This window comes from Tinamus guttatus, unplaced genomic scaffold, assembly GCF_059628265.1.
Source record: "Tinamus guttatus ecotype Peru unplaced genomic scaffold, ASM5962826v1 Tinamus_guttatus_pri_ptg000150l, whole genome shotgun sequence".
Lineage (NCBI taxonomy): Eukaryota > Metazoa > Chordata > Aves > Tinamiformes > Tinamidae > Tinamus > Tinamus guttatus.
The window spans coordinates 11,764,415-11,779,721 of record NW_028288684.1 but is presented as its reverse complement, the minus strand read 5'-3'; the positions used below and the strand labels follow the sequence as shown (position 1 = coordinate 11,779,721).

General features: G+C 38.3%; 1 protein-coding gene across 1 annotated transcript in view; it reads right to left on the bottom strand.

The window, feature by feature from the left end:
* The window catches only part of GUCY1A2 (guanylate cyclase 1 soluble subunit alpha 2), a 140,041-nt gene that overhangs the window by 52,613 nt on the left and 72,121 nt on the right, over positions 1-15,307 (bottom strand). The window contains exon 5 of the mRNA XM_088522336.1: positions 8,993-9,478. Within this exon, the coding sequence (XP_088378462.1) occupies positions 8,993-9,478 (486 nt within the window). The remainder of the gene's footprint in view (positions 1-8,992; positions 9,479-15,307) is intronic.

The window sequence follows — 15,307 nt, the reverse complement described above, 5'->3', positions numbered from 1 at the left end:
AACAAAATCAATTACCTTTAGCCTATTAATTTTGCTTTGAAGATCTGGAAATAGTTCTTTGATGAACAAAATCTAAGAACAAGATATGTCCCTTGCTATATCTTAGTGTGTTACTGGAGCACATTTTAGCTTCCTACACATCTATATTGCATTTCCGTGGGAATTAGATGGTTAGTCTCATCTAATTAGGCTAGTCTCATTCCAGCCTGAAGCCGGGATTCAAGATGGACATACACATGAAACTGGATGGTGGGAAGAGTTCTCAAGTACTAGATTCCAGATCTGTTTCCCAAAGTTGTCATTATCCTGTTTATCCACACTCATTCAATCTGCAAAACCAGAGTACAAGACACATATATTTTTATCTCGAGAAAACTATATTGTTTAAGAATGTTGAAATGTCTTCTTTCTAAAGAAATGCAGCCAAATTTAGCCTTAAGACAAAATTTTTGCAAGTTCATCTCTCTGTAAGGAACCTTTGAAGTCATTAGTATCTCCCAATGGGCTTCACTTTCATCTGTTCCCTACCCGGGGTTGTAGAATAGGAAAATCATGAAAAGGATCTGATATATGATAAAGTGGTTCTTCAGGGTTATCATTTGGGGCTTCATTACTGCTGTTCACGATTTCTAAATCAGTAGCAAACATGAAACATTTTCATCTGGTATAGGACAAAGACTGACAAAAAGGGGGGACTGTCTTCTTTCTAGGTTTATACTTTTAGTTTCTAGAGATCAGCAATCTTGGCAGTCACCAGAAGAAGCAAATTATTTCACTTAATATTCTATCTCAAGATGTCATTGACATATTCCATACTCCTTTCTACACAAATTCTTCTCATAAAGCCATTTTTTATATCTATCTCAGTAATTACCTTACAATTCTGTCATTCAGGATGACATTCCACCATTCTGTGACTCAGGTTTCACACCAGCCAGATGTCCTGCCATAGATTAGTAAAATTTGGTAATTTAATTGACTTCACTTAATTGACTGCTTCCACGCCCAAACTATTGCTTGATATGCAAGACCCCTTCTCAAGTTGTCATCCACAGGCTTTTCTGAGAAAGGGTCAAGGACCTGGTTTATCTCACCCATAACAGCCAAAGACTGGGAAGGCTTAGTCTGTTTTTTCAAGACTCCGGATGAGGTATCATTTGCTTATTCACCACTCGTGCTGCATCTTGGAAGGCACACTCCAGAGTGCACGTCCCTGCTCCCAGAGAGCACCCTGGCACAGGACAGAGATTGCATGGGTGTATTGACTGTTGCTGCCAGCATATTTGTTTGTCAGCAATAGCAACAAGAACCTGTTTAGTCCACAAAATCCTGCATTTTGGCATGCCCATTTGGGCACACAGGCCAGAAGTTTTATGAATCATAAATGGGGGCAGAGGTGAAGTATTTTGGGCAGGCTGTGGTGAAGATAGGAACAGATCAATTAATTTGAAATAGAAATGCCAAGTTAAAAATGTCTAAGTGACATCCTGGAAAGAAACTGGATAGGTCATTTCACTGAGACATGATGTGGGCTCTCTTGGGCTGAGAACATTTTTAGTGCAGTGCAGTACGTAAAAAAAGACTCCTTTGACTATGGTCTATGTGTACTTAATCTTGAAAGATCTTCTAGACCTACATTTCTATATGCCTATATAACAAAGGTAAAATATTGATCTTTCTCAAAATAACCAAAACTAGCTTATTTTTCATAGTATATAAACAGCAGTTAAAGCTTAGATTTATTTGCAGTTTGATGTATTGCATATGCTTTTCTACTACACAGATTTGGCAGAAAAGCTTTGAAATGCAGTTGAATTGTGCAACACTGTGAAGCTAGGAAACATCTGTCAGATTAAAATACATATGGGCTGTGTTTCTGGGGAAAAATGAAATCTAGATGTTGGACATTGTATTATTTATAAGTCCCAAAAGTCCTTAGGATACTATAAAAAACTTCCTGTAAATTTTCATAGTAGAATTGGAGCATAAGATTAAATGGATTCAAGTATCTTCTTCAGTTTCTATCTTAGTGTTTGGGTCTTTCAACTCTGCCTCTCCGCTTTTCAAAATTGCCTCCTAAGCAATCATATCTTGCACTTAAGTTTCAAGGTCTCTCTGCAATGCTTTTGAATACAGCTCAGAGGCAGTCAGTCTATGAAAACCGCTCCCATGTAAGTAGGAATGGATTCTAAGTCTCTGTCTACTGAAACTCAGAAATCTGTTCATCTGGTAGGGCTAATTTTTAAAAGAAATGTCTTACTACAAATCCCAGCTCCTTTCCCGAGAGCCTAATTATGAAGCAATTGCTCTTACTAGGCCTGAGGGCATTTTATTTTTAGCAGGTTTAATGATGCTGCATGATGCCAAGTTCAGGAGCATTTTGCAGGAAGACTTTTATTCAAACTTCCTTCAGTAACACCTACTTAGTAATCTTAACTATAAATCTTTCAGTATCCAATATAAGGAAGAATTCTTTCATCTACACAGTAATCCACAGAGTGCTGTTTTCCTTAGGAGAGGAGATAAACAACTGGTACCTACTGTGTAGACTAGTTTTAAAAAGTTTCTTTTTTTCTCTAGTTAAAAGGAGACACACACAGTAAGACCTACAGTTTTCATTATATCAACATCAAGTTTGCATGTAAACATCATGGAACACATGTGTCACAGTACTTACATGATTTATTGTTTTTTGTAAAAATGTATGAAATTTCAAAAATCATACCAGATATAAATGATGAATAGAAAATGTCCTTACATCAGGCAGTTGCACTGTAAAGAACTGCTTAACAAGATAAGCAAATATTAAGATGATAATACATAACAGAGGATGCACATTTCAGTCTGTTGTGACTGCTCTTCTCCAAAGTCAGGGTGGTGGCCTTAGTTTGCTGTAACTAACCCTGGCACTAAAACTATTTCTGAAAAGCAGCCTCTTCATCAAGGTTGCACAAGTTTTCATTTATCTGCATTTAAATTCACATACCAACTAGTTTCTTCTAATGTTCCTGAGTATCTTCCATAATAATTTAAGAAGTTAAGGTCCAAATTATGAATTACATTTAAATGTATGGAAATGCTGCATCAGAACGGGCTTTAGGAAATGAAGGACCAGCTTGCCCAGGTTTTGCCACGTAATCTTCCAAATCTGAGAAAATATTGGACTATTTAGGTTGATGGAAAGTGAAATAAATTTTCTCCAATCCTTCAGAGGGGTATAGATAAAAGGTAGAAAAAACTTGAAGCAAGAAAACAAAGTACTCAAAGGACTGAGGTATTAAAGAATAATTTTGAAAACCAAAGCCTTGGGTGATTTGCATGCTGTGACAAGGCATGCTCTTTCTTCACCAGCCACTACGTCCAAGCTTGCTCACTGACATGGAACGAGAAGCCTCAAAAGAGTATGATCATCTAAATGCTGTCCAGAGAAAAAGTCAGAACGTGACGAGGATTCACACACAAACTCGGGCCTTCAGAAGCATTCCTAGGAATTGTAATTTACAGATAGGCTTTAAAGCTTGAAAGTAGCTTGAGAGAAAAGGAGGACAATGCTTATAAACAGAAGTGTCCTGTTCAGGTAGGAGAAGCCTAAGAGGAAAAAGACAAGAGAGAGAGAGAACGGAATGCAAAGAGAGTATTCCTGGAGAAGAAATGATGCACAGGAGCAGAGGGCCTGGGCCCTTCAGAGGGTTCTTGTGTGACAAATTACCTAGAACAGGGTAATGTACATGGACATTTTAGTGTTCTGTGCAGATCTGCATGTTTATAAAGAGTGACTTTCCAGAGCCTGCATGTCCTTTTGCTTCATTTGCACTTCTCCCTTAAAAGTAATGATGTAAATCTTCCTTAGAACTAGAGAAAAATGCATGCTTAAACTAATGGGAAATTTTGAAACAAGCTGGAGATCCTCAATGGCAATACACCAGATCTACAAGCTGATTCCAGACAGAAACTAATCTTTTTTGTTTTTTGGGTTTTTTCTTTTGTTTGTTTGTTTGTTTTTTTACTCAACCTAAAAACACTTCTGAGTTCCAAAGAAGATGTAGGTTCCCCAGTTTGGTCCACATTTCATGTTGGAGTAAGACACAGTCATGGGGCAGCAAGTAAATACACAAAGGGTTCAAGAAGAAAGTCAAGGCTAAAGCCTACACAGGCCAAGGAAAATGTCAATGTTCAGGAGGTCTCTGGGGTTGGAGCTCAGCAGAACAGCTCACTAAAAGGGCAGCTCTGCCAGGCAGGGTAGGCCCATGCAGAGGTAGGTTCTTTCCAAGGGAGACTTCCTTCTATTATCCATTCAAAATCAACAAGAAATAACATGTATTACACTGGTAATCCCCAAACCTTGACCTATTCATCTTAAAAAAAGAGACATATTTTACATATATAATATTGCTTATACATGCGTTACAGGACTATCAATATAGGTTACATATTTTAATTAAGTTTAATAATAATCTTCCTTTTTCAGATGGCTAGACTGAAATTAAAGCGATTTTAATGCTTCACAGAAATGGTCAGGCAGTCACAGAAACTCCAAGGTTAAAACTGAGGAAGTAACGGAAGGAGTAAAAATAGTGGCCATAGATTTTATTGGAAAATGTGTAAATTACAGTTCTTAATTTATGGAATATAAAGCCTGGAAGACCTCAGAATAGTCTGAATCTCATGACTCCCTCCTATTACAGTATTCTTACAGTATACAGTCATTACAGCACCAGGCAGTAAATATATATACATAAATACATATATATATGTATATGTACAAGTATCAGTTTTCAAGGAAGGGGGTAGTGACAGCACTGAGAAAGTATTGGTATTTTCAACTTTCCAAACACTGATTTCTCTAACATAATGTGAACATATAAATGTTAAGGCGATAACCTTAGAAAACACAAATTTAAAATTGGCTTCTAAAATCATTATAATACAAACTCAGTATAAGCCACAATTTTTTGACCTGGTATCAGCTATAGGATAGTTTGGACCTCCCATCCCTTCTTAGTCTGAGGTCTTTGGCAGGAGTAAAAATTAAGGCTGTAGGCAGAGGCAGGTATATACAATAAGAAGGTGAGATGATAATGTTGCCAGGATAAATAGCCAGAAAACTAAACAAAAAAAAAAAAAAAAAAAGTAAAGGACTCTGAGGCATAGTGTGGCACTACTTGGAGAGAGGGCATCACTTTAGCCAAATAATAAAGTCAAAGAGAAAACAGAAGTTAACATAACAAAGCTGAGAATTCCAGCTGTAAACTTATCTGTGGAATAATATAGACTTTATAGCATTTCAGGGGAGACTGCTTGGTGAAAATCTACCCTAAAGAAATGCCTCAAGGATGCAGGCTGCACTGTCCAGGGAAAGGACTAACAAAATAATGCGCACAGGGGCGGATCTGCTTGGCTTGGCATTATGCAGCCAGCAAACAGGCACCAGCCCGGAAAACCAGCCCCACCACATGCTGCTTCTCCCCATGCTGCAGCTGAAGGATGAGGGGGGAACTGGGGTTGTTTCAGAAAGGAAATGAGCTGAGAACCAGGACAAAGATATACTGCTAGGAGAGAGGAACAGAGGCTGCAAGAAGCTTGACAGCAGAAGATTCTCCTCTGCAGAGGTGAGTCTTCAATGCGTGCTGTGTCTGCAACATATCTAAATAGCATATTTAATAAAGAGATGATTTAACTGTACAATCCTTTTCTGGTACTCAGCTCATAAACAGCAGGAGTTCAGATACAGAGTAAAACAGTTTGAAACAAACCAAACAAAACAGCACCAGTATATGTTTTACCCAAAGCAGCTGTTTTCTCAGTTTACTGAAATCTTCCCTAATATATTTGCTCCTGGAGTCCACATTTCTATTTCCATGCTCACAGACAAAACCTTACCTAGAGTCTCCAATCTTTAGAGCTGCATCTACCTTTCTTGCAAGGCAGATTTGCAAACTCTGCTGAAGAGCATCTTTTTGCTCTCATTCCCCCATTCCAAGACAAATATGATTAGCTCAAATATCAGGCAGGACCAGCTTCCAAAAGCAGGGTCTTGCTAGGTACATACTCAGACTTTCCTCATCCTGTCCCCTGAGGGCTCCTCTTGCCTTTTGTGCAAGCTGTATGCAAGCAGATTCTTTTTAAAATTTCTCTCTTTAAAAAACACATACATATAAGCATATATAAAACGCAGACTCTTACATTATGCTTGCGCTTTCCCCCAGGCTGTCATATCCATGATTCTCAATCACCACTATGTTCTTCCTCAGCCTGGGCAAATGTAATCTGTTACCTCTGGCAGCTATTCAAAATACTCCTGTAAAGTTTTGTTTGTTTGTTTTTGTTTGTTCATTTTCTTGAGGCCAACATTTGACTATGTCATACGTATGTGTGTATCCCTCCACTGGATACTCTTTCCTTATTTAGCCAATTATAGCTGCTTACTTTCATTTCTAAGACATTTCTATGTCTTTCATTTCAGCCCTTCTCCAAACATTTCTTATTCTGTATCCAATAGCTCATTATGTTTGCCATCCATTTCCTACTTGTTAAATGTGAGCATCCTTATGCATCTTTCTATGCAATACTTCCCTATAAACATCCCTGAATGAATAGGATGAAACAACTGAAAATTATTATTTTCATTGCATTCATTGTCTGAGTCCTAGATTACAAGCACCAAGGTTGTGAATCAAAATGCTATAAGGTAAAGCTGGATGAATAATTCATAGCATGGAAATTATTTAATGAATTTTGCTTCATTTTCTGTTTACAAAAAGATGAATTTATTATGCAGAAGTACTCTGCAAATAACCTTTGCAAATTATTCTTGCCGTGTTGCTTAAACACAAACAAATTTGAAAATTGGTCTGTTTAGATTTATATATAGGTCATATGACAAATTTCTGTCACCTAGTTACAGGAATTTAACTGTGGGTACAAATACTGGTGATTACAGATCTAAAATTCATTGTTTGACAATAATTTCTAGAATAATAGCTATGGTGGTGGTGGTGAACATTTCTATCAATAAATTTAGCTTCCACAATCTCATCTGAAACAAATTAGAGTTATAAACACAAAAGCTATTTTTATTTTAAAATGCAAATGCTTTTTTTTTTTCCCAAACAATTGTCACTTTATTTTAAGCCTAGTTCTTAAAGGGAAGGAAACTTTCATGCCTGAGTTTTTTCTTCTGTAATGCCCAACTCATTTTTTTTCACTTAGCTCCATAGTAACATTTCTCAGACTCCTGGCTCCCTAGTTTGGTGTAATTTTCTGGAGAACTTTTTTCTATTCTGGATGTATAAATCTTACCTTGCCTATCTCGGCAGCGATTACCTGATTTCACCAGTCAGGGCAATACTGCTATGCAGCAAAACAGAGCTGGCTGAAAGGCAATAGCCATGGTCTAAATGACATAATATTCATGATTTATGGATAAATATTCCTTTTTAACATTCTCACATGGCTCAACCAACTTTCCTTCCAAACAAGTCAGGGAGTTTGAGATATCACATTTCCTATTCCCATGCAACAGCTGCAGCTTTTGACAAAATAATGGCTCGAATGCCTCAAACCAGTTAACTAAAATTAATCATCTGGGAAAATATTAAATACACCCGTGTACCAGATCCAGCCTGTGAAACAAGGTCACTAGATCCCGCTCTTGACCAAGGGTCAGAACTTCTCCCGCTCAGAGCTGAGTCTAGCTCCAGAGCAGGCAGTAGACACAAACTCAGCTCAGACTTCCAGCCTTTTCTGCCTGTGTCAGCATGGCAATTTTCAAATGAGGACTCGTGCCTCTCATCATCACCCTCTCCCAACATGTTGTTTGGCTTTTGAGTAGAAACAACAAGCTCTAGTCGAACAGCACAAAGCTTGCTCACAACATGATCTTTTGTGCCAGTAAGTGGTCTTACCAATCTTCTCCTATACTATGTACACTTCTACCTGCAGCATCTAGTATAATTTTGCAACAACAGTCATTATTACTTAGATAATGAGTATTATTAGGTGCCTTTTAAAGTGCATTAAAGGCTAAAAATTAAAGGGATAGTGTGCCTGTGAAAACTTCTCTGTAGCCTACAATAAGTACTGGAGCTATATGAAAACTGCTGATTTCAGATGTAAAACAATTTCAACATATAATTTTATAATTACATCTGGGTTTTTTTTCATGGGTGCGGTGTTGACATCAATTATTTTCCTCTTTTTTTAAGAAATTTGTTCTGCCTTACCTATTATAAAATTAAAATATCTTCTATATACAATACTTTGTTTGTAAATTTCACAGAAAGAGAGCACAGAAGCATTTGCTAAATTCTACCTCCCCTCTTTTTTCTTCTCAGATACATAGTATATTTCCCCTCTGAAGAGACGGTGATAGATTCTAAAAGAAGCTCAACATATGCAGCATCTCCTTTCCTGCAGAGCAGCTGCAGGATGGTTGTGCCATACTCATTACATTTACTGTTAGTGGACAACTGTTCTTCTCTTCCTATTTTTCAGTGAAAAGCTAGATTTTTAATTACAATTTTCTTACTGAATGCCCTGTTCTCCATGGAATGCTTTTTTTTTTTCAAGGAAAAACAAATGCCTGAGCTCCAAAACATTCAGGTTACAGCTGAAACAGAAAGTATTTGAGTACCTTTCAGAAGCTGCAACTTGAACTAGGATTGTCACTGTGGACTTCATCATTGTGCCCGGTGTGTCAGCTGAAAGTAAACTACACTATAACATAGGAGGTGTATGTCCTTTCACGAAAGTGGAATTATAGGACATATATTCTCATGTAAACCATGATGACAGTTAAACAATGAAATATTTGATTTTCAATGGAAATATTTCAGAATTAGTTTCTTTTACCCCGAACTCAGATTTTTCCAAATGAACAAATAATTGCCTTTCCCACTTTTATTGGGAACATCTATAATTTAGAAGAATTCTCTGGGAAGGGTTTTTTTTTCCTTTTTTTTTTTTTTAAGTAACTCGGCAATTGAGCCATTACCTTGTAGATGTCCAGGAAGCCACACTGATGGTCGAAGCGCGTGTAGAGCTCGTTGAGCATGCTGATGACCTGCATGGGGGTGCACTGTGCGCAGATGGCAGTGAAGCCCACGATGTCCGAGAAGAGCATCGTGACATCATCAAACTTCCTCGCTTGAACTTGCTGCCCCTGCCATAGCTGCTGGGCCACTTCCTCGGGGAAAATGGAGATCAGAAGATCAACCGTCTTCTTCTTCTCCTCTTCCAGGGCTTGGTGCGTGCATTCTAGTGTGGCCTTCAGCTTATCCATGCGTTTTTTCAAGCCGTCTTGCGCCTTCGCTTGCTCCCCAACCAATATTACATCACGGGTAGCATCATGGATAGGGATATCTGAAAGGTGAAGGCCTCGGCCCATCAGTTCGTCCAGCTTGTCCACACAGGGGGAACCCAGAAACAAAATTGAATTTGACTCGGGCACATGAATCATTTGTCCTTTAACTTCCATCACCTGCGAAATAAAAATAGAGTTTAGAAAAGCAAAAACCACGCAAATATAGAGGAGTCACCATCGTACTCTCAGTTCAGTGCACTGCTACTGCCTTCTGCAGCTTTGTTCAGCTTAACGATGAAGGTCAACCACGGCCTGTTCAAACAATGAGACTCACACAGTCTTTTCCTGATGCCATAATACCCTCAAATCAGATGTTTCATTCCTTTCAGTCCAATTAAATAACAAAACCACAATAACACGTATTTCTCAGAATGGGGGAAAGCAGTGTTTCTAAATTTTGCTCCTGGAATGTGCCTGGCTTGAAAAGCAAATTCCAAAGAAGTAGCTCCTTCTCTGTTAATAAAATATCAATTATTAAAAAAAGAAAACAAATGGAGGTGACAACGAATAGCTCAAAACAGATTAGTAAAACTGTGCTGCGTCTTTTGTTTTTTTTTTTTTTTCAATGAAATAGCTATTAAGCAATGGGTGCTTATGTTACAGCAGAATCAAAAGAAGAAAAGACACAAGAAAGAACTCCATAAGATAATGAAGAACACAGAAAAATACATCAGCTCTGCTATTTGTCTTCTCGCACATCTAGCCTAATTGAAGGAGTGCATTATCTGCTAGAGTCTATGGATTACTTGCTGATATTGATTCCCATGATTTTTCTTTGTAGAATTGAAGAAGAAACGATAGGAAAGGAATATTAAAAATGGTCATATGGTTGTTCACAATGTTTTACAGAACCCTTAAAATATCTTCATCTTCGTTCCCAGCTCAGATTTCACTGTCAAATGTCTTGATGTCCCAATGCTAGTGAGAATGAGATCCTGGCTTGTTATCTCTTGCACAAATCCACCCCCCCAAAGCTACCAGACTGAAATGGGCGTTGAAATCCAACTGTAATTATGCATTTGTGGTTTGGGGCTACCCTCTGATTTTCATTAACTTACTTGTGAGTCATACAAGTAACTGTATATTAAAGTAAAGAAATAATGGGCCAACTTTTGTTTGAATACATTTTTGTTGTTGTTGTTGTTTTGTTAAAAAAATAAAAACAAAACCAAAAAAAAAAAAACCCTAACATGAGCATGCATATTTTCTTAAGCAGAAAATAATAGGATAAATAAACTGGGTAAATTGTACCATTCTGTAAATATAGCCTACCATAACCTCTGCAGTAGCAGATAATCACAACTAATGTTTTCATACAAGGAGTGCACAGAGCCCAGGGTGATATTATGCTAGGTGATCTAAAATACTGCACTTCTTATCCAAAGGAGCTCATAGTCAAAACAGACACAATGCAAAACAACACACAAACTGTGCATCCAAGATCCCATACTTGTTAGGCACCATAATGTCTGAATTTTACATTTTGCTATTACATGCAATCCTCTGAAACAAAGTGATCTCCTCCAGTCACCCTTTCTTTCATCAGGCGGGCATTCCCTCACTCTCAAATGAGTTACTGTGTCATTTAATTTTATTCCCATCCACAATCTGCCCCAAAGCAATATAGAAAAATCTCAAGCAGAGAATCCAGTGGTGATTTCAAAAAATGATGTGACAGAAGCACTCAAGGTCCTGATATCTTCTGTCAAGTTAACATGGTGCTTTCCTTGCTTTGGGTAGGTGTTGTGAAGCCCCTGTTTCTGCTAGGGATTTATTACATTGGGTAGCAGGCTAGCGTTGCAGACCCCAGCCTAACTGCGAGGTTTGAGCCTATCCTGTCCCCAGGCCCCTCTACCTCCACCAGAACATTCCCTGCCCAGCTGGCAACTCTACAAATGCTACTTCTGACGTGAGCCACAGAACTCAGCAAATTAAACATCTTCAGCATTTAAAATTGTCATTTTCTTAATTCTAATTCCTACGCAGCCTTCAATGTTTACATTTCTATGGCTTTGCTTCCCAAGGCTCATTTTGGAAGAGCTATTTCTGCAAGAAGGTTGAATGGGCTGGGAAAACAAATGCTCCAAAGCTACTTCTTTTTAAAATGTATGAAAATAAATAGACACTTTTCTTATGCATGTATCCTCATCCTTTCAAAGGGCATACATGGAATTGCAAATGTGAGCTATACAACATGGCATTTCAAAATTCCTGTTTTTTTTTTCCCCATTTGAAGACTACTGTGACTAAGACATCACTGATGTAAAAACAAATGCATTTCACATCACCACTTCACTTTTTCATCTCCAGGTGAAAATAAAGCATCACTTTGAGAGGAAAGAGGACCTTGGACCTTGGCTAAGCCAGCTTGGCTCAGGGGGAGCTTCTTACCAGCAAGTCAAGGCACTTAGCCAGGACCTGTGTCTCTCCTATTAACCTGCCATGAGACTAGGAGAAAATTAATACACCTCTCTGTGCTTCTGTTTCCCTTTTATCAAATAAAACTTTAAGTTCTTTGATGTGATCCCTGTCTGGTCTAGTGAATAACATGCCCAAAAAGCACTTTGGAGGCCTATGCTCCACTTCTGGGTAACCCCAGGCAAATTATCAGCTGTGGATGCTTATTTGGCCTTTCAACACAGTGGGAATAATAATGCTGCAACATACTTTGCGATTTACATGTGAGAAGCAATACAAGTCACAGGTGATCCTGTAAAATGCTTAACTAATAATAACCTGCTCTTCTGTCCAAGTGAACTGAGCCCTTGCTTCACCAAGGCTTCAGCACATTTTCATCGTGTTGAACATGCTTAGGAATTTTTGCTAAGATGTTCTTCCTTCATAACTACTCAAATTTTAAAGGTGTCAAAATTTCAGTGCAGCTTTCACTCTATCATCTGGATATTTTAATCAGTTGCTTTACAGAAGTTGTTGGTATTTCCTAACTTTTTTTCGTATTATGTTAGTGGTTCTGATGATCTGCTCTTCCTTGATGACTGAGGGTTTTGGAAGCTGGGCTGGCAATCTCTTCATGCAGCCAAATTCGGAAACTGGACAGTAGATATAAAGCAGCTGGGGAGAAGTAATCGTCCCTTGTAAAAAACTAAGTACTGCATCACTTTCCCCACTCTTTGCAAAGTCCTTTTCTTCCAAAGAAATCATTAGCAATGATCCATTCTACATATGTGCAAACTGATCTCCCAAGGCCCACCTAGTTTCCCAATCTCTTGACTATAGAGTTTCTGATATGATCCGAACCTGTTCCAGAGGGTTCTGAAATGTAACCAGGACGCAGCTCTTTCCTTTGGACCTTTTTGCTTCTTAGATCCTTTTCTGTACCTTGAAGTGTAGCTGAATGAAATGGGACATGAGATTTTTGTGAAGTTTCCCATAGCATGGCTCACTTCTGTGCAGTTCCCCAGAGCTAGTCTGCTTTTTACCCAGACTGTGAGCCTACAGGCAGCCAGGACTACATCATCTATCTTTTTTTTATATGTATAAGCAGGGGAAGATTGAAACATCTTTATCATCAGTTGTATTTCATTACTGATCTATTTCATTGCTTTCCTGTCTGTTTAATTAACTTCCCTCACAATAAAATGAGAATAATTCTACTGTTTTCAGAGGACAGCCTCCTGATCAACCCAATAGAGAACAGAGAACATTTTGAAATGAGCAATTACATGTTAATGTTTATGGGATTATGTTTCTGTGAAATGGTGGCACACCCTAAGTAACTCCAGGAAGAAAAATAAAAAGCCTATCACTGAGTTTTACTTTCGCTGCAGGCCCTCTGCAAAGAATGGGGAGCAAACAGAAGACACTCTGACTCTTAAGGGCTCTTTCAGTATCTCTCCCCAAAGACCTACCCAGGAACTACTGACAGACTCTAAAGCTGCTCTTTTAGAGCATGAGAGAGCACTCTACTGCGCTGCTACCTCATCAGGTTCACGTTCTCCAGGCTCACCATGCCCTGGATTCATGCCATCCTAGGATCACGTGTAGATCAAAAGCTTATGAATCAAGTGTCACCTCCACTGCCTAGTCTTCAAGGAAAAGCACCATGTGCTGCACTAACTGAAGACAATACTTTTTTTAACAAAAGCAGACATTTTGAAATACTGACTGAGTGAAGGTATATGCATCTTCTGGGAAATACTAATGGGAAGAAGAGATTGTATTTTTAAGAAAGATTTGAGATTTTTAAAAATAAATTTTCTATGCCATTAGGCCAGGCTTGTGTATTCTGCATCCTCTGCTATCTCCTTACAAACAGTCAAGCTTCCACTTTGACTTTGACCACTCTATAAACCCTATTGTTTTGTGATTGGAACCTTTCTTTTTTATTTCTACTGGGAGTGAAGTAGGCCACAGTGAGCAATGACACATGTGCTTGATGTCATAGAGTGAAATAACTTAAATGGAGCTTTTTTTTTTTTAAGGGTCTCTTATTAATGAGAGGACTAAGTGGTGGTTGAGGAAAATTGACCTATGAAAAATCAATCTGGGCACTATCACACATTTGAAGAAACAAAAAAGTAGTAGCAGTTCAGAAAACAGAAAGAAGCACTGCATCCTGTGATTGGGAATGCAGGATGACTTTTCGAAACATGAGTCAGTTGTGGCCTGTAATTTAAAACATCTGGATGCACTTCTATAAGTGTCCTGTGTGATACATGGCAGTATCTTGGGGCCATTTACAGCAAGATATTCCAAAGTATTTAGGCAATTAGGAGCTTAAAGCACTGGACAATGTAACTGATTACTTGAAGAAGAGATGTTATGGTCCTGATTGCTATGTTTCTAAGTGACACATCTAAAGGGAGGGCTACAAGTATGATGGAAGACACTAGAATTTAAAAATCACTTGACTATTTGGAGAAATAGGCTGAAAGTAGAATGAAATTAGCCAAAATTAAGTACACTTAGACAGGAGTATTCAAACGCACAAATACAGGGTGACTAGCAGTTCCTCAGAGGATGACCCTGAGGTTACAGAGTAGAATACATAAATCTAAGTGAACAAAGAATGCTATCCTTTAAAAAACAAACATTATATGATGGTATGTAAACAAGACTATGGGTTGCAAACCACAGGAAGCAATCCTTCTGCTCTGACCACCAGTGTTCATGCCCCAGATGCATGAATTCATGTTTAGCATAACAGATAAAGAAACAAGTAGATCAATGAGGGAGAATCTGGTGAAGAGAAGTGGAAGTGATGAAAGGTCTGATCTATTCCTGCCGAATTGAAACAATTGGACATCACTCCAAAGAAGAGAAGACTCAGGATGTTATGACACTGCAAGCAGAGCTGATGCAAAGAAGAGAAACCATTCTACACATCTAGGACAAGAAGTAAAAGGCTGAAACTGGAAAATAAAAAGAGCTTCATTGGTATACTCCTTTCTAATGATAGAAACAGTGAAAACAAACAGATTGATTGGTTAGGACCTCATTTCTCCATTATTACAGGTGAGTGCAGGTTAAACAAGAATCTGCCAAGGTTTATGGTTATTGCTGGGAAGCAGAAGGATGAATGAGGTGACTTAATAGAGATCTATATGGTGATGCGGAGGAGAGAGGTAGAAGGGTATCATTTTGTCTTCATACCAAAACTATCTAACTTAAATAGTTCCAGGATAAATAAAGTAGTGCAATAACATGGACAGTGTAGAGTCCCTCTTACTTCACTCAACCTGCAACTAATTAGAAGGCTACAACTAACTATGCACGAAGAGAAACAGACACTTCTAGCACAAAATTCATATGGTGTCCCTGACATATCTACCTCAGGGTGGTACCACATCCTAGAAATAGATAATTTTCTCCACTGATAAAGGGAATATGAGGTTCAGATATAATTGACTACAATGGTCAGAGGAATCCTCTTCCCTATCAATATAAATCTGCTTCACAGTAGTACGGATATTTTTGAGTATTTAA